Source organism: Octopus sinensis, linkage group LG3 (genome assembly GCF_006345805.1).
Source record: "Octopus sinensis linkage group LG3, ASM634580v1, whole genome shotgun sequence".
Classification (NCBI taxonomy): Eukaryota; Metazoa; Mollusca; class Cephalopoda; order Octopoda; family Octopodidae; genus Octopus; species Octopus sinensis.
This window is the reverse complement of record NC_042999.1, coordinates 15,230,358-15,251,325: the sequence shown is the minus strand read 5'-3', so window position 1 is coordinate 15,251,325 and position 20,968 is coordinate 15,230,358. Positions and strand designations below refer to the sequence as shown.

General features: G+C 37.0%; 1 protein-coding gene across 1 annotated transcript in view; it reads right to left on the bottom strand.

The window, feature by feature from the left end:
* Nucleotides 1-842: 842 nt before the first annotated feature.
* The window catches only part of LOC115209355 (sodium-coupled monocarboxylate transporter 1-like), a 169,433-nt gene continuing 149,307 nt past the window's right edge, over nucleotides 843-20,968 (bottom strand). The window contains exon 17 of the mRNA XM_036500870.1: nucleotides 843-4,154. Within this exon, the coding sequence (XP_036356763.1) occupies nucleotides 3,954-4,154 (201 nt within the window). The 3' untranslated portion in view covers nucleotides 843-3,953. The remainder of the gene's footprint in view (nucleotides 4,155-20,968) is intronic.

The window sequence follows — 20,968 nt, the reverse complement described above, 5'->3', positions numbered from 1 at the left end:
TTTTTTTCCTCTTCTCGATGGGAGGGTGGAGTTCCTCTAACTTATCTGAGAGTAAGCAAGCTACTTACCACACAGCCACTCCTGCGCTTAATAAAGGTTTTAATTTAGATCACACTAACCCTTTTGTTCCCATATTTCTATTGAAATACACTGCATTTGTTTTTATTAACTTTAAAAATAATAATTATGGAGATGTACTGGCATAGCAAGTGACCTGATCTGAGATTGTGTGCTGGAACGAAAACAATTGCAGTGTGGAAGATATATATGTACATATATATCATGAACTAACTGTTACTTTCTCAGATGCAGCATGGAATTTTGTCAGTGAACAGGTCGCGGTCTCAAAGCGACGAAAATATCTTGACAAATTAAATGTTGAAGTGAATCTAACGCTTTTTGTGTGTTTCTTAAATGGCTTATAAACACCTTCTACACTGCAAAAACAATAATGTATTCAGTAAAATAATTTTGTCATTATTAAAATGAAGGTTTTAATTTAAATCAGTTTCAAACATGATGTTGGTATCATGAAAGCAAGGGTGGTCTCAAGTGGATTGGTATGAGAGAGGTTAAATAACAAATAAAAAATCTAATGAGCTGCTAATGAATTTTACTTTCTGGTGATATAGCAACTACAATCTTGTAAGAATAACAATGACAAAAATAACAACTAAACAAAACACAAAATTAAAAATGTCTTTATTTTGTTTATTTAAAAAGAAAAAGTGAATAACAAACATGTGTCATGGAAAATTTCTTGTGATTCATTCATTTTTTTTTTTATATTTCAACCTTAATTTTATTTTTGTATTTTATTCTTATTAGTTTATTTATTTATCTTTTTCCTTTCTTGAGAACAAACCACAATTATTTAGTGATGACTTCTGATAATGTTAGAGCTACAGAATATATCTACAAAATATTTTAACACAGAAAATTTAGGTGTACTTTTTCTCTATACTTTCTCAAAAAGTTTATGCGAAAAAGAAAAAAAAGAAGCAAAGACAAAAACAAAAACAAATCAAAACTGTAATTCGATGAATAATTAATCAATCATTAATTATATTGTCATGATGTAGTAAAAATGGCAATGAACTCTACCAACATAATGGTAGCTACTTGCTAATAAAATAGACTGTGCCCCTTGAGAATGAAGTCTCTTCATCACAGTCATAGCACCATGTTTATGATGGAATTTACAAATATTATTGAAATTCATTAATCAGCAATTTCCTTTTTAATTAATTGAAATATTTTATGAATGAAACTTGTTAATTTATTTTTCTACTGTAGGCATATGGCCTGGAACTGGGGAGGAGGGAGCTGGCCAATTACATCAACCTCAGTGCTTGATTGGTATTTATTTCATTGCCCTGAAAGGGTATGAAACACTAAGTCCACCTTGGCAGAAGTTGATCTCAGAAAGCAAAGCTAATAGCTAATGCCAGAGAGTATTTCGTCCAGTGAGCTAATAACTCTTCTGGCTTGCTATCTTTGGCAGTGAATAACAAACAGGAGTTTCACAGTGAGTAATGAACATCATGGACAAATATCAGTAAATTTGACACAAGGAAGGGTTAAATCTGAGATTGTCACCGGACAGGATTTAAGAAACCACAAAAAGTAACAAAAAAAAATTGCTTTTCAACGTAAGTCATTTCAGGAAGCTGAACTAGATCCCTTGTATTTGAAACACAGTTGCTGCCAGGCATGTTGTAACAGCAAGGTGTGTACATAAAAATGTAAACAGCACATGGAGATGAGATGAGATATTCCTATGCAAAAATTTAGACAACACACAAAAATGAGATATCCCTCTAAAAAAACTGTGAGTGACAAAATCCCTGAGATATCAACAATCTATGCAACTCAAAAATTGTGTTGACACCATCTACCTACATTCTCGGGAAGTTTTTTCTCCATCTAATACATACATGCTTTAGATCTCTGGTTGAGACCTGGTCGGAAGATGAAATGAAATACAAATCAATCGGGAAAAGCCAAAAACCAATAATAATGGTTTCAAATTTTGGTTACAAAGTCAGCATGTTTGTTGGGTGGGGCTAGGTCGATCAAATCTACCTCAGTATTCAACTGGTACTTATTTTGTCAACCCTGAAAGGATGAAATGCAAAGTCAACCTCAGCAGAAACGGAAATCAGAATGTAAACACGAATGAAATGCTGTAAAGCATTTTGCTTGGCATGTTAACAACCTTAATAATAACAACAACAACAACAATGATTATAATAATAATCCTTTCTACTGAAGGCACAAGACCTGAAACTTTCAGGGGAGGGGGCTAGTAGATTACATTGTCCCCAATGTTTCACTGGTACTTAATTTATCGACCCCGAAAGGATGAAAAGCAAAATCGATTTAAGTGGCATTTAAAATCATCGCATAAAGGGCAGGAAGGAAAATCATGAAGCGTTTTGTCTGAAGTGCCAATGAACCTGCCGTCTCACAAAATTAAATGAAAACTAATTAATGAGAATTGATTAGTGAGAACTAAAAACGAATGGTTTTTAACTCTGGCACAGGCACACAAAGTATAGAAGAGGAGCAGAGCAAATAAAATATAAAGTCACTAATAGTGTATGACTGGTATTTATTTTACCAACTCCAGTTCAACGAAAGGCAAAGTTGACACTGATGGCAACTGAAATCAGAATGTTATACAGGCTGTCCATAAAGTCTCTTTACAATTTAAAAAAATTATTACAAAGGCAGTTGATGAGATATTTTAACCAGATTTGTTTTATTTTAAAAATTGTTTATTAAAGTTTTTATTGATATCAAACGTTTGTGTTTCAGATACTCTGTTGATGGAAGGGAAATGATTCACTGAACCCCTATAAAATGAGGATGAGGCATTCCTCAAGCAAGTTTGTTTTAGTGACGAGGTGACTTTTCATGTTTCAGGGAAATTAAACAGACACAATGTAAGAATCTGGGGATCAGAACACCCCCATGTGATTAGGGAGCTTCAACGGGATAGTCCAAAAGTGAATGTGTGGTGTGGAATCATGTGCAATCGAATAATTGGTCCATTTTTCTTTAATGAGTCAACAAATACTGCAGATGTTTACCTCAACCTTCTGACCGAATATGTGGCACCACAACTGATTGATTTACAACCAACCATCATTTTCCAGCAAGATGGTGCACCACCACATTGGGGACGGCATGTTCATCAGTTCCTCAATCAGACATTTCCAGACCAATTCCATGGTCACCGCGTTCACTAGATATCACTCCCTTGGACTTCTTTTTATGGGGTTATGTAAAAGATATCATGTATCAAACAAAGATACGGGACATTGCTGACTTGAAGCAAAGGATTCGTATTGCCATTGCCACCGTTGGTGAGGCTATCCTACAGCAAACATGGCAAGAAATCGAGTACCATCTTGAAGTGCTTCACGCAACTAATGATGCCCATATTGAGGGTCTAATAAATAGCAGTTAAAAAAACTTTAATAAACAATTATTACAATAAAACAAATCTGGTTAAGATATCTTGTCAACTGCCTTTGTAATAAAATTTTTTAATTGTAAAGAGACTTTATGGACACCCTGTATAACAAAGGGATATTTTGTGTGATTCTTTGACAATTATACTAGAATATTTTCTGAGTTGAGTATGGAATAAAAATTAACTATGGTTACTGAAACTTGATTTTATCATTGGGTTGTAGAGCAAAATATATGGTTACCTTTAAACAAGGTGATATATGAGAAAATAAAGAGGAAAATACAAAATAGAATAGTATCGTAAGAACACAATAGATTTTTATATTATTTTCTGGGGTTTTTTTTAAAAAAAAGGTTAGTTTAAATATATGATGCATGTATTATGGAAATTACTTATTACATAATTGAGGCTATTATGGATACAGGAGGGAAACGGTAATGGATGTAATATTGTGAAATCCAAAACATAGTTGTTAGATATGGGTTATTTCCACACCATCGTCATTAAGGTTCTTTGGATCTAATTGTTCCATTGGATATATTTTTTTTAAACCATGTGGTGGTTTCACATTGTAATTTTCCACATCCGTATCATCTGGTGAAAATGCTGGATTATCTGCTGCGTTGGATTTTTCATTTTCTTTTTCATGCTTCTTGTTATCCTCATTCCATTTCTGAAAAGGAGAGAACAAAATAGTTAGTTAGTTAGTTAGTTAATTTTTTGGCCCAAAAAGCAAAAAAGCAAGGCCATGTAGGGGGACATGGAGTTATAATAATAATAATGAAATTATTGTATACAGTGCTCAGGTGCACCACAACTTGTCAGAAAGTGCATATAAAGTACATGCAGTAATGTAAAAATGTCTGGAATGCGAACAATGTATGAGACAGATACATGTCTGTGTGTGTATGGAGGGGAGAAAATCAGGTGTAGCTATGGCGAATCTCAGAAAGCATGGAAGTTTTGAAGGATTCAGGATGGTGTTCATGTAAAGAGTTCAGGCCACTTATGGTCAAGGGAGACTTTGAACTGAGCGGTCGTCGGCACCTTCACCATCTCGTCCGGCAGCTTATTCCACGGATCCGCAATCAGGACGGAGAAAGCCCCTCTCCTTCGAAAATATATTTGAATAAAGCACAAACAGTTTTGATAACCAGATATAAACGTCCAATTATATTGCAAAAACTAAAAGCAACCATCAATATAAAATATTTAAACGTTTCCATCATAAGAATGTAATGTATGCTAATCTCTCAGAAGTTAGCCATCAACCATAATTGCAGTAAGGTACAAAGATCAGTCAGTCAGAGATAATGCTATTTTAAAAATAGATAAAAATAATTTCTGTTTTGAGCATCTGAGACTTGGCAGTTAGAAATATAATCCACACCTATAATTTCATGGCTGGATAAATATTATATATATATATATATATATATATATATATATATATATAATCGGTGTGTTTTAATAAGTCATGAAATGGTTGTATGATACTGTGTGAGTATACACACACACACACACATATATATATATATATATTATATATATATATATATATATATATAATAATTTAATAAATAAAACATATGCATATATACGTACATATATGTACATACCTACATCTATATGTATATATACATGCATATATGAGTACAGGACACCACAAATAAACGTAGAACACAACGAGAAATGAAAACATAAAATCAAACAAGGAAACAAACTTTTTTTTAACAATGAAAAAACAGAGTACAAGACAAACAATACAAGGAAAATTCCCCTTCATCAGCTGCCCCTGTTTCGACTCAGTGCATGTTTCAAAGGTCTCCAAGTAAGTTTTTATTTATATATATATATATATATTTTATATGTAAATAAGACATCATAACATTACTATGGCACCCTGTCAGTTACGATGAAGAAGGTTCCAGTTGATCCAATCAACGGAACAGCCTGCTTGTGAAATTAATGTACAACTGGCTGAGCATTCCACAGATTCATGTACCCTTAATGTAGTTCTTGGGGAGATTCAGTGTGACACATAGTGTGACAAGGCTGGCCCCTTTGAAATACAGGTACAACAGAAACAGGAAGAAAGAGTGAGAAAAAGTTGTGGTGAAAGAGTACAGCAGGGTTCGCCACCACCGGAGCCTCACGGAGCTTCAAGTGTTTTTGCTCAATAAATACTCACAACGCCCAGCCTGGGAATTGAAACCACAATCCTATGACCACAATGCATAACATACAACAATATACTAATGTTTATAAACCAAATAGTTCATCTGGATTCTCAATGTGTGAATACACACAGACATGTGCACACATAATGCCCTGGAAAGAGATGTATTATTTAGCTGAAAATGTGTTTTGTTTATGACATATATTGTATGACCTTTATTTTGCACATGGTAATACTAAAATAAACAAGAAGTAAAAAAGAACATTAGTGTAAGAGTAAATGTTTTAATATAGCAAGTTATAGTTTTAACTAAAAATATTCCATTACTCAGAAGTTCATGGCCTTGTCCTTAGACATTCTTTGGATAAAGTCCCAGAGCTTTTTAATAATCTTTTGTCAAAACTTCCGTGAGATCTACATGGTGAGTGTGGGTGTAGATGTTTTCAAAAAGTACCTCAAACTTTTGCTCCCCAAAATCCCAGAAGAACCTCACATGAGGGCAACAATATCAAACTTGCTCATTCTCCAAAAGCCAAACACATGTGAATGACCATTGAAGAGGTGATGTTATTGGCAGTGCCACCAGTATCATCACATCCTTTAGGTTGAAACACACAGAATATATATATATATAATCATCGTTATCATCATCATTTAACGTCTGCTTTCCATGCTAGCATGGGTTGGACAATCTGACTGAGGACTAGTGAACCAGATGGCTGCACCAAGCTCCAATCTGATCTGGCAGAGTTTCTACAGCTTGATGCCCTTCCTAATGCCAACCACTCCGAGAGTGTAGTGGGTGCTTTTACATGCCACTGGCACGAGCGTCAGGAAGGCGACGCTGGTAACGATCACCTTCGAATGCTGCTTTTTACGTGCCACTGGCATGGAAGCCAGTTAGCTACTCCTGCAACAACCACGCTCGGATGGTGCTCTTAGCGCTCCACTTGCATGGATGCCAGTCATCGAATTTGATTTCGATTTCACTATATATATATATAATACAAATAAGAAAATGGAGAAACAAATTTAGTTTGTTCATCAACTTTCGGATATTAAAATGTTGGATTATTTATTCATTCAACAAAATGAGAAACCTAAATTATTTCTCCATTTTCTTATTTGTATTATAAATTTACGGTAAAAATATTTCTTTACCTTCACCCGTTTAATACAATAAATGAGTTAATTGCATTGCAATTAAAAACATTTATGTATTAAGAATCTGGGTATTTTACCAACAGTATATTGGATAAATACTATCCCATAGTGGGTTACACTCATAACCCCTATCTTACTTTGTATATACACACACACACATATATATATATATATGTATATATAAAGTCAGTCGTTCATATATCTGCAAAAGAAGCACATTCACGTATCTGAAAAAGAAGCACAGTAGCACATATATCTGAAAAACAAGCATTAGAGCAGTAATATATATATTATGAATTTATGGCCGGCCACTGAGTGACCATTGGTTTCGCTCCTATAAAGCCATTCTGTGGGTGGGACAGGGTTCCCCCCTTATATCGGCTCTGGCTGTGGTGATATTCGAAGGAGGTGTGGCGCGATTATTCAACGAATAGGAATTCCAAGTCTAAAGTTTTAGATCAGGACATTGAGTGAATACTTATATATATTATATGTGTGTGTCTGTGTGTACATCGCTTGACAAGATGTTGGTCTGTTTACGTCCCTGTAACTTAGTGGTTCGGCATAAGAGAGCCGATAGAATAACAACTAGGCTTAGAAAGAATACGTCCTGGGGTCCATTTGTTCTATTAAAGGCGCTGCTTCAGCATGGCCGCAGTCAAATGACTGAAACAAGTCAAAAGAATAAAAGAAAAAAGACTATATATATATATATATATATATATATTCTTAGCTACAGTAGCGAAAACATGAATTTCTTCCGTCTTCTTGCTCTGTAATAATATTTGAGAAAAATTATATTAATGTGTTCTACTTGTTAAAATTCTATTTATTTATTTGTGCAGCTGAAGATAGCACTGCATTTAAATTGATGTAATGATCGCATTGTTCAATTGAATGGAGTCACTTGAAACGGTCGTACTGCGTCCCTACGTGATATTCTGTTGCTTATTTGTATATATATATATATATATATATATATATATATAATTATTATTTGAGGGAATATTATTCCTAATTTACAGGGAAAAATTCAATTTAGAAAAACTAAATCAAATTTCACAAAATATAATACATATATATATATTAAAAAATTGGAAAAATAACACCTTTTATCAATTCAAAATCAACAATTAAATTACACCATCTGGAAAATTACATATAATAGAAATATTAAAATTAAAATAACAATAATATACCGATGATTAAGTAAATATCAAAATAATAATAAAAACGTATATATATATATATATTGTGTGTGTGTGTGTGTGTGTGTGTGTGTGTGTGTGTCTGTGTCTGTGTCTGTGTCTGTGTGTGTCTGTATCAATGTAATTATAACTGAAAACGAAGACGAGAGTGGAGATTTATTGACATCCAAAATTTTTTATTGAAAGAGTTTTCTTCAACATATATAACAATGACCCATATATGTTTCAATTGCAGCAAATACACATTGCTCCATGTGCAATTATGCATCCTAGTCACTGCAATTTCATCAAGGGCCCATCACTTACAACATTTTCAAAGTGAACCAATTCAATAATTGAACATTAAAGATAACAAGACGACAAGAGGACGTTCACATGGAACGTAATAGTTTGACGCTCGGCATAGATGGATAAAAAGAGCTTTTTTACGTTTTGGGCATAGCGCTTTGTCAGAAAAGAAAACGAGGACATCTAGAGAAGGAAAAAACATCACTAACAACAAGTATTTGATTATTATGGCATATAGAACAATAGATTCACACACACACACAAATGTATATATTATGTTATTAAAGAATAAAAAGTTTTGAATGGTACAACAACGCACTATAATGATGTCTTGAGCTAACTGGATGTAATTCCAAAATATGGACTATATACCTGATGTAATTTAGTTATTCATAGCCCGATGATATATATTATGTGTGTGTGAGAAGATTTGGATGCAAGCATAGTCGCGTAATTAAAAAAGTTTGCTTCACAATCGGAAAATCCTGTATTCAATCTTTCCGAGTGTCTTCTCCCAAAAGCTCTCTCTCTCTCTCTCCTCTCTCTCTCTCCTCTCTCTCTCCTCTCTCTCTCTCTCCTCTCTCTCTCTCTCTCTCTCTCTCTCTCTCTCTCTCTCTCTCTCTCTCTCTCTCTCCTTCTCCCTTTCCTTCATCTTTCTATTGCCATAGCTTCCAATGGGCCTTGATAGATAACTGAAACTGGTCTCTAGAAAACTTTTGAAGACAATCAGATGGACTCTACTCGTAATTCAAAAGTCGAATCTTATTTTACAACGCGTCACGGTATAATGCAAGATGATAGCGTTAAGGGCACAAGTGTCTGGGGTCACGGATTTTGTGATTCAACGAATAAGTTACTCAGTAAGATTTAACGATTGGAATAGTCATCGTCGAAATCGACGGAATTCCATTTACCGATAACGGAACGATTGTGTGTATATGTGTGTGTGTGTGTGTACTTGTGGTGGATTTATACATTTCAATATACAAGGGAATCTATAATAGAAGATGTTAAATTCAGGAGCTCTCCCTGAAATCCACAGCAGCTTTAGAATAAACGACGTTCGTTGAATTCAAGATAAATTTAATTCTCTGAAAGCGACGTAATTTTTTATAAGGGACATAACTCCTGTATTGCAAATTGAGTTATTTCCCTTAGTTTCAAATACTTTAAGAATAAGATTTTACGGTAGAGTTTACGTTTAGTTCTAACTAAGCGGCACTTTGGACAAAGTTATTCCACGTCGACCGTTCCGTCTTTTGAATGATATCTTAACCTGTATTATTTTATGATTTTTTTTTCATATAAGAAAGAAGGGGGTATTATTTCATGAAGAGACTCCGTTCTCAAACACTTAAACTAAGTGGCTAAGCTTCTACTACAACTACAAAACTACATCATCTCTACAGCCACCACTACTACTATCACCGCCACACTACAATTGCTAATACTATAACAAATTCCAACACCTCACCTATCATCACCACTACTACTACTACGAACACTACCGCTACTGCTAGAGAGCACGAAAGAAGCAGGGAGAGAGGAAATAAAGAGCGAGAGAGAAAGGGAGAGAGGTGTCTGTATGTAATCGTTAGAAATAGGTAACAAATCAGTCTCTTGTCTCTGTAAAAAAAAAAAGTGGATAGAGTGGCTGTGTGGTAAGTAGCTTGCTTACAAACCGCATTGTTCCGTGTTCAATCCCACTGCGTGACACCTTGGGCCGAGCAAAGCCTCGTGAGTGGATTTGGTAGACGGAAACTGAAAGAAGCCCGTCGTATATATATATATATATGCATATATATTCAACAAAACCTGTTACTCTGAGTTTCCCGTTGCCGTTCATCGGACAGTTTTTGCTAGCAAAAACTGTCCGATGAACGGCAACGGGAAACTCAGAGTAACAGGTTTTGTTGAATTTTCTGCTGCTTTAAATAAAGCATATTACTCTATATGCATATATATATATATATATATATATATACGACGTTTGTATATGTTTGTGTCTGTGTTTGTCCTCTCCCCAACATCCCTTGACAACTGATGCTGGTATGTTTACGTCCCCGTAACTTAGCGGTTCGGCAAAAGAGGCTGATAGAATAAGTACTAGGCTTACAAAGAATAAGTCATGAGGTCGATTTGCTCGACCAAAAGCGGTGCTCCAGCATGGCCGCAGTTAAATGACTGAAACAAGTAAAAGAGAGTGAAATAACGTTGAACAGTTCGAAATACAGAGTTGTTGGAGTTTTGTTGAAGCAAAGGGGAAGCGAGCAAATTGATGGGGTGCAGAGAGCTCGCAGTAGTAATGCGGGATTTAGATTAAGCGACTCAATTACTTGATTGGCGCTTTAATCTAGGCTAAGTCGTGCACGACAGGATTTGAACCCAGAACGTAGTGAGTCGGAAGAAGTACAGCGAAGCTTTGTCCAACGTGCTAACGATTCTGCCAGTTTTACCTTACAACGGTAAAACAACTGACTAAGATATTTAAAATTTTGGTTTTAAACATTGATATTCAAATGGATGGAAGCACTCCGTCGGTTACGACGACGAGGGTTCCGGTTGATCCGAATCAACGGAACAGCCTGCTCGTGAAGTTAACGTGTAAGTGGCTGAGCACTCCACAGACACGTGTACCCTTAACGTAGTTCTAGGGGATATTCAGCGTGACACAGAGAGTGACAAGGCCGGCCCTTTGAAATACAGGTACAACAGAAACAGGAAGTAAGAGTGAGAGAAAGTTGTGGTGAAAGAGTATAGCAGGGATCACTACCATCCCCTGCCGGAGCCTCGTGGAGCTTTAGGTGTTTTCGCTCAATAAACACTCACAACGCCCGGTCTGGGAATCGAAACCGCTGCCCTAACCACTGGGCCATTGCGCCTTCTATTCAAATAACAACGAAACAACTTATAACAATATTATTTCCCTTAATTACGAATTAATGATAAACAAATAGCAGAACCAACCAATTTTCCCAATTACACATTCCCATTAACAACACAGTAATTAAGAAGTATATAATTTCGCATCATTAAATCCAAAGAGATAGAGAAAATAGGAGGAAAACATTATTAGGTTTTTGATTTTGTTTTTGTTTTACAAAATAAGCATACGCTCAATTTTCTTCACAACGCTAGATTTTCTGGGGGTTTTTTTTTCTCCTCTTTTTAATTAGAATTGTAAAAGTGTATAAATCAATAAACGATGAATTTATCCTACTAGGTCAACGAATTTTAGCCCAGTTAGGAGATCCTGAATCTTTTAAAATTTCTTCTCACTGTCAGAATTATTTCAAATTTTCTCCATCGATGTAGTTTTGCATGCTGAAGACGAAAATCATAGTAATTTTATATAGAAATTAATTCAAAAAAAGGATTTAGGCTGTTCTCATAGAAACAAACCATTTCGACTACCGGTACGTCGGCAATAGAGGCTTCTGGTTAGCTAAAGTTACATAACTTCAAAGGCTTGTAGCTTTTTAATTATTAATTTCTAGAGAAAACAAATGTTATTTTTGTCATCAGCATGCAAAACCACATACGATAGGAAATTTGAAAAATTCTAACGGCGGAGGCGTAAGAGTGGCTGTGTGGTAAGTAGCTTGCTTACCAACCACATGGTTCCGGGTTCAGTCCCACTGCGTGGCACCTTGGGCAAGTGTCTTCTACTATAGCCTCGGGCCGACCAAAGCCTTGTGAGTGGATGAAAGAAGTCCGTCGTATATATGTATATATATATATATATATAAGAATGAATGTTTTTATATATAATGAACGTGAAATACAGGAAGGGACGAACACGGAATACAGACAAATCATTCGAAGCCTTCAATCTTCAGTCAGACACCGAATCATCATAGCAAATTTCGGCTGTTCAATTCTGATATTTGCTCCAACTCGGCCAGCCCCAAGAAAAAAACTAAGCTGTAAGCATTAGATTTCTTGGTAGAAGACAGGAATGTGAACGCACAAGACGGATGTAAATACAAGAGACGAAAACGAAATTGAAAACAGTAATGAATAAACAAAATATATATAACGGTGGTTGTCATACGACTTTAGACCAAATGAGACAAATATATATATATATATATATATATAGATATATATATATATATATATATATATATATATATATATTATATATATATATACAAATTGAGATAGGTGTTGTAAATGCAACCCTCCATGGGATAACATATATCCAATATACTGCTAATGAAGTACCCAACAAAGTTAATACATAAATGTTAATGATTGCGATGCAATCAATTCATTTACTGTACTATATGGGCAAAGGTATATATATATATATATATATATATATATATATATATATACATATATATGTGTGTGCATGTATGTTTGTGTGTCTGTGTTTGTCCCCCTAGCATTGCTTGACAACCGATGCTGGTGTGCTTATGTTCCCGTAACTTAGCGGTTCGGCAAAAGAGACCGATAGAATAAGTACTAGGCTTACAAAGAATAAGTCCCGGGGTCGAGTTGCTCGATTAAAAGGCGGTGCTCCAGCATGGCCGCAGTCAAATGACTGAAACAAGTAAAAGAGAAAGAAAAAAAAAGAGAGATCCCAAATCCTCAAAAGTCCAAGATGACACATAATTTCTTCACCACGTAGCTATGTCTAAAATGGATATAAGGGTTATAACATATGGAACCTCTGTGTGATCATTTTACCAACTAGAAATAGCAGCTCAATCTTTTTCAAATCACTTGCAGTCGACTTAAAACAAAGGAAAAAAAACTCGTTAGTTAATGCAGTCCCGGATTAAAAGGAAGGGATTCCTTAAGCTTTGATTGGTAATGCCTTTTATCACGGGTCTGGGTAGGTTCGATCAGTTTTGACCCGGAGTTAAACTACCAATCACCATGCGCACACGCACATACGCAAACGACATGCATTCATATATACATGCATACATTCACGCATATATATGCATGTGTAGTGGCTTCATGCAGACATGGCGTGGATTCGATCCTCGATCGCCAAATTTCACTTAACAGTTCAACAGCACTTTTTTCACGGTAAAACACTAGTTTTTTTCTGTGAGTGACAGCAGTTACATTTACCAGATGCCTTCAATAGGCCGGAATAATGGTCTTTGCCACTTGACCCCTGCAAACCGTTTGTATGCAGTGGAGAGTTAAATTGACAGAACGATGACCTCCCAAAATACCTATTGTTTGGATAACGGTATGTCTCTCTTTCTCGCGATCTGGCGATAATTATATACACAGTTGGTTAGTGAAAATGGAGTCTGGCTGACTGGCTGAAAAAACACCACCTAAAAAGGAAAAGGTACAAAGGGACAACTATGGTAACTCACCAACGAAGCTGTTGTTTCATCCCACCTCTCTCACTTTCACTAACTTTCTTTTCTTTGGAACATTACCATATCTCTCTATGTATACTGCTATGAGATCGTGTACACACATACAGGCCGAAATTAACTATTTTTTTCCTCGCATGCTTTTCCACTTACTAATTAAACATACCTATTTCTTTACTACCCACAAGGGGCTAAACACAGAGAGGACAAACAAGGACAGACAAACGGATTAAGTCGATTATATCGACCCCAGAGCGTAATTGGTACTTATTTAATCGACCCCGAAAGGATGAAAGGCAAAGTGGACCTCGGCGGAATTTGAACTCAGAACGCCGCGGCGGACTAAATACCACAAAGCATTTTGCCCGGCGCGCTAACGTTTCTGCCAGCTCGCCGCCTCGCTAATTATACATATTATACTAATTATACATACCTATTTCTTTATTACCCACAAGGGGCTAGACATAGAGGGGACAAACAAAGACAAACATAGGTATTAAGTCGATTACATCGACGCCAGTGCGTGCATAGCTGGTGCTTAATTTATCGACACCGAAAGGATGAAAGGCAAAGTCGACCTCGGCGGAATTTGAACTCACAACGTAACGCATTTCGCCCGGCGTGCTAACGTTTCTGCCAGCTCACTGCCTTGCTAATTATACATACCAACCCGTCGTGGGTCTTGGATAGATACAAATAAAAAATCTCTTTACAACTTCAGTCAGTTTTTCTTCCATCTTGCATACTGGCAGCCAACACCTTAACAATAACCATTACACATGTACAGCTCTGTACATATGTGTATGCGTATTTTGTATAGGCGCAGGAGTGGCTGTGTGGTAAGTAGCTTGCTAACCAACCACATGGTTCCGGGTTCGGTCCCACTGCGTGGAATCTTGGGCAAGTGTCTTCTGCTATAGCCTCGGGCCGACCAAAGCCTTGTGAGTGGATTTGGTAGACGGAAACTGAAAGAAGCCTGTCATATATATGTATGTGTGTGTATATGTTTGTGTGTCTGTGTTTGTCCCCCTAGCATTGCTTGACAACCGGTGCTGGTGTGTTTACGTCCCCGTCACTTAGCGGTTCGGCAAAAGAGACCGATAGAATAAGTACTAGGCTTACAAAGAATAAGTCCCGGGGTCGATTTGCTCGACTAAAGGTGGTGCTCCTGCATGGCCGCAGTCAAATGACTGAAACAAGTAAACGAGTAAAAGAGTTTGGATACACACACACACACTCGCACACGACATGCATACATATATACATATACACATGCGCACATACATATATATGCATGTATAGCTCTGTATATATGTGTGTTTGTGTATTTTGTATGCGTTTGGATGCATTTCTCACCCTCTCTCTTTCTCCATCTATCCATACATTTATGTATGTATGTATGTATGTATGTATGTATGTATGTGTGTATATGTGTGTGTGTGTATTAATCCATGTGTGCGCGAATGTGTGTGTGTGTGTCTGGACATAAAAGCGCCTGGCCGCTTCCACATCATCGCTATTTTCTGACCCCGTTTCTATAAACCAATTTACTTCAAAATCATAAACCCCATTAATGGACAGTGCCATTGTTTTCCTCCTCCAATTAATGCGTCAATTACCGACAGTTTATTGAGCTCCCCGCCCTAATTCTGATCTATGTTTACAAGAACCTTCACGCTCCAATGAACTTCGGTTTTACAAACAAACTTTCATGTCGGCTCAATTAATATACCATAACGTCCATTCACACAACATTATAAATTAAACTTATTAACCTTCAGCTTTTCCGAATATTCCCCTCTACACATACACACACTCACACACACACACACGCACGTACACTCACACACACGCACATTCAAATTCCCGCGCAGCTCTTTTTCCTTATATTCCGTATCGTCTGCCATTTCAAATCATAAATTACGGAGAAATCACTTGGAGAATATGGAGAGTTTTGGAAGAAAATCTAACGGCTGTTCCCCCATCCTCGAATATATGAAAGATGTGACCATAAAAATGTGTAGAATAAGGCAAAATCGCGAGGACAGTACATGCTGCCGATGCCCTCAGAAAATAAAACGTGAAACAGTTGAATAAAATTAGAAGACACAATGGATCTTTTCGGTTTGACCGGCAGTTTTTTAAAATAATTTCCACGTAACTAAACACTTTTAAACTTCGTATACTGGTAGGATGTGTTTATAAGACATCTTTTTCTCTTGGCTTTATTGAGAAAATTCTATAGTTTGTAAGATATTTGTTGTTTTTTTTCTTGAATTTCTGCAATTTCAACCAATCAAATACGTCTATTGAGGTGAAAACATTCTCTACCGTATGAATATGTCCCTCGTTTAAGAAACAGATTGGGTTTATTTACATTTCTGAAGAAAAAAAGATACCCTTCCCGCACCCCTAACCCTAAAACAAATTGAAATGCTATAGATCGATACTAGGGTCATAATTATGGGTGACAATTTCATATGACACCGCTAGAAAAAACTGCCGGTCAAACCGAAAAGATCCGACACAATTGTGATATTGTATGTGTTAATACGAATTTAAGTGAGTTCTTTTTTTTTTTATATTATTTGTAACGTGAAGAATACTCTGTCGACCTTCCGAATCTTTCTGCTAAACTTGTATTGAAACCATTTGTGGAGGAGAAAGAGACAGAAAAAAGAAAGACAACTATGCAGTACCAAGCGCTTCGACTGGTCGCACACCACAAAGTTCAACGGAACTTACTGAAACAAGTCAACACATTCGCAGGGTATCTTTTTTTTCTTCACAAATGTAAATAAACCCAATCTGTTTCTTAAACGAGGGACATATTCATACGGCACCGAATGTTTTTTTTTACCTCAATAGACGTCACTGATTGGTTGAAATTGCAGAAATTGAAGAAAAAACAACAACAAATATCTTACAAACTATAGAATTTTCTCAATAAAGCCAAGAGAAAAAGATGTATTATAAACACATTCTACCAGTATACGAAGTTTAAAATTTTTTAGTTACCTAGAAATTATTTTTAAAAACTTCCGTTCAAACCGAAAAGATCCGAACCGTGTTAACCGGGGTTTGTTTACTGTGTTTCTAAAACCTCCAGTTTATTACTATGAGTTCCAAACGAGCGAGTACCGTTAGTAGAAATGGTGAAAGTGCTAAAAAGAAGAAGAAAGTGATAGGATTAAAGAAAAATTAGCCAACATAAAGTAGTGTTATAAAAGCTAAAATAGACCGAAACGCTCTGTCGATGAATAATCAGTGCTCAATATTATTCAGAAACACGAAGTTTTACAAAGAACAGGAATAATGGATTGTTTCATCAAAGGATTTCAAACGAACAAGAAACGGAATCACAACACAGGCTGAAAGAGAACGTCTTTTATCAATTTGAATTGAAGATTGCAATGAAAAACGCAATTCCTTTAAGTCAAATGACTATCAAAAACGAAGATTGTCAGCCTGTTTACAGCTGTCCAAAGAAAAACAGAAAGAAGGAAAGCGAAAGAGGAGGGAAAACAAATATAGCATTTTCTGGAAGTTCTGGATGGTTCGGTATGTTTAGAAAATGATTTGGAATTCATAAATTTTGGGTTGAAAAAGAAAGAGCAAGTGCAGACGATCGCGTCATAGTTAGATGATTCAACGAAATGGCAGGAAAGAAAAATAATTCCGAAAAGCTCTACCTGCGACGATTTCATCTCAATCGAAGGAGAGGAGCTTTCTCCGTCCGGGTTGCGGATCCGTGGAACAAGCTGCCTGACGAGATGGTGAAGATGCCGACGACCGCTTTGTTCAAAGCCTCCCTTGACCTCAAGTGGCCTGAACTCTTTACATGAACACCACCCTGTACTTAACTCCATGTCCCCCTACATGGCCTTGCTATTTGCTTTTGAGCCAAATTAACTAACTAACTAACTAACTAATCAAAAGAAAAAAACATATTTAAGATGGTAGTTATGTTGATGGATGGACAAATTATAAATGTTGACGAAAAGAGGTGGTTTTGATATCGAATGCATAATGAAACTCGATGAAGAAAGAAAAATTGTAATCTGGTTTCGAAGTAGAAATGTGCTGATGACTTGGAATTACAAGCCCCAGTCAATCTATCAACCAGAAAATCCATGTTCTCTTAGAGAGTTCAACAAATATTCGCGAGCAGTTTGTTGTAAATCAAAAAATAAATGCTTGAAGATCTAAATGCGATCGGTTGTATCACAGACAGATAAAACGAAATAACAGCGGGGTGGACATTGAAGCTGGTGGTTAACTTAATGGACAATTGTAGAAGTTGACGTCATAAATGTTAAAAAAAAACCGTATTTGCAGATTAGTTAAGAGGTCGAAAAATAATGTAAATCGATGGATAGAAAATTGAAAATTTCATTAATTTAGGACGATGCTCCGCGTTGTCCAACTGCATTTAGTGGTCTGTACGAAAACGTTAAGGTTGAGTTATAACTACCGAATACAAATCTCTCGCAGTCAATAGTATTTATTTTTTTTTAAAGCCTGGTATTTATTCTATAGATTTTTTTTGTTTTTTGCTAAACCGCTAGGTTATGGGGACGTAAACACACCAACACCAATTGTCAAACCGTGGTGGTGGACAAAGACACGCACAATATATATATATATATATATATATATATATATCACGTGATCACGTGACCGACCAGACCATCAGATGTTGTTACACATCGCTGATCACAATGCGTTCGCATTGCTTTTTAGCCTTTGAATGACGCCACACCGCTGGCTAAGCGAGCAGGCCAACAGAAGGAAGAGTGGGAGAAAGAGTGGTGAAAGAGTACAGCAGGGATCACCACCCCCTGCCGGAGCCTCGTGGAGCTTTTAGGTGTTTTCGCTCAATAAACACTTACAACGCCCGGTCTGGGAATCGAAACCGCGAGTCCGCTGCCCTAACCACTTGGCCATTGCGCCTCCACACACACACACACACACATATATATACACACTCACACACATACGTGTGTGTGTTTGTGTGTTTGAATGTGTGTATTAAAATGTTTATAAATTCCACCCAAGGGTTATTGTTATTGGTATATTTATCCTACATTATATCGGTACAGCTCGATGCAACCACTAAAAACTGGTCCACCAATCAACATCATTAGACCGTGGCCGGCATAATGGAATAGGAACTTTATTTGCATAATCAAAACGTTTCCAGTGAGTAAATTTAAAAGATACACACGCGCACACACGCGCACACACGTATGTATGTATGTATGTATGTATGTATGTATGTATGTATGTATGTATGTATGTATATACACACACTCTCATACACTCACATGACGGACTTTTAGTTTCCGTCTACAAAATCCACTCACAAGGTTCTGGTCGGTCCGAGGCTATAGTAGAAGTACTTGCCCAAGGTACCACGCAATGAGACTGAACCCGAGACTATGCGGTTGGAAAGCAAAGTTCTTACTAGACAGCCACGCCTGCGCCTGAAATTTGCTGAAGGAGGTTAATAAATTAAATAGAACCCAGTTCTTGGTTGGTATTCTATTTTAATGACTTCAGGGGAATAAAACGCAAAGTTTGACCTTAGCAGGATTTGAACTTAAGAACGTAAACAGCCGGAGAATTATTACAAAGAACATCTATCCTCATTTATCACTGATTTATAACACGGTACGCTGAATGTGAACTGTGTCACGCTTATCACTAATTGATCTGTTATAACATGGGTTGGTAATCAGTCAGAGTCTACTTCGACTGCAAAAGCACGATCCAGTGACCATTCACAATGCTCAGAACAACACGGAGTCTGGGAACAAAACCATTTTTTTAGTGTGTTTTATTATTCATTTTTCACTGCGTCATTTAACACGGTATTTTCTTAAAGTTTTACTAACCCCCATGATAAACGATGACAAAAATATTTTGTTGAAAGCTTTCCTTAGAACACCCTTATCCTGCCGCTTTGTCGCCCTTATATCAAGTTTTACATAACTGGTCTAATTTAAGCAAAACGTTAGCAATTTTGAAATGATGGAACGCGTCGATTACACCGTCTCAAATGGGGGAAGCACTCCGTCGGTTACGACGACGAGGATTCCGGTTGATCCGATCAACGGAACAGCCTGCTCGTGAAATTAACGTGTAAGTGGCTGAGCACTCCACAGACACGTGTACCCTTAACGTAGTTCTCGGGGATATTCAGCGTGACACAGAGAGTGACAAGGCCGGCCCTTTGAAATACAGGTACAACAGAAACAGGAAGTAAGAGTGAGAGAAAGTTGTGGTGAAAGAGTACAGCAGGGATCACCACCATCCCCTGCCGGAGCTTCGTGGAGCTTTTAGGTGTTTTCGCTCAATAAACACTCACAACGCTCGGTCTGGGAATCGAAACCGCGATCCTACGACCACGAGTCCGCTGCCCTAACCACTGGGCCATTGCGCCTCAAATATTTAACTGGTACCTCGGTAGGATTTGAACTCGGGGCGTTAAGAGACTGAACAAATACCAATAACCTAACGATTCTGCCACTCCACCGCTCAGTCGTATTTTATACCCAACAGGATATCTTAATGTACTATATTAAATTGTACAGTTGAGCGTACACACACACACACTGAGTCATCGTACTAACGCTATTAAACTTTATACTCATCGAAGCCTTTTAAGATAGTAAAAGAACGCGCCAGTTGTAGAAGTAAGGGGAGCAAACTCAGTGCTGGCTAATCGATAACATAATTTGCGCCCAGCACGACGATACGTTGTCGGTTCAGATAACGTGAATAGTTTTATAGTTAATTGCTGTCTTTTCAATCTGTGATTAATGGTTTATGATTATAATTGTATAGCATTTAATATTCTAGATGTCTAAGAATGTTATTGTAGAGCAGCCTAAAAATCTTTTAGTAGTGCAGTCGCATGAGACGAGCCTTGTCCCATGCGGTTTCGCTTTTCTATAAAGGTTGTTCATGCCTGTCGTGAAGTTTGCCATTATCTTGAGTTATAGGGGCGCTATCGTGACAAACATGTCTTGGCCTGGTACTTATTCTATAGAAGGCGGCGAGCTGGCAGAAACGTTAGCACACCAGGCGAAATGCATAGCCGTATTTCGTCTGCCGTTACGTTCTGAGTTCAAATTCCGCCGAGGTCGACTTTGCCTTTCATCCTTTCGGGGTCGATAAATTAAGTACCAGTTACGCACTGGGGTCGATGTCATCGACTTGATCTGTTTGTTTGTCCTTGTTTGTCCTCTCTCTGTTTAGCCCCTTGTGGGTAGTAAAGAAATAGATTTAAAAACCA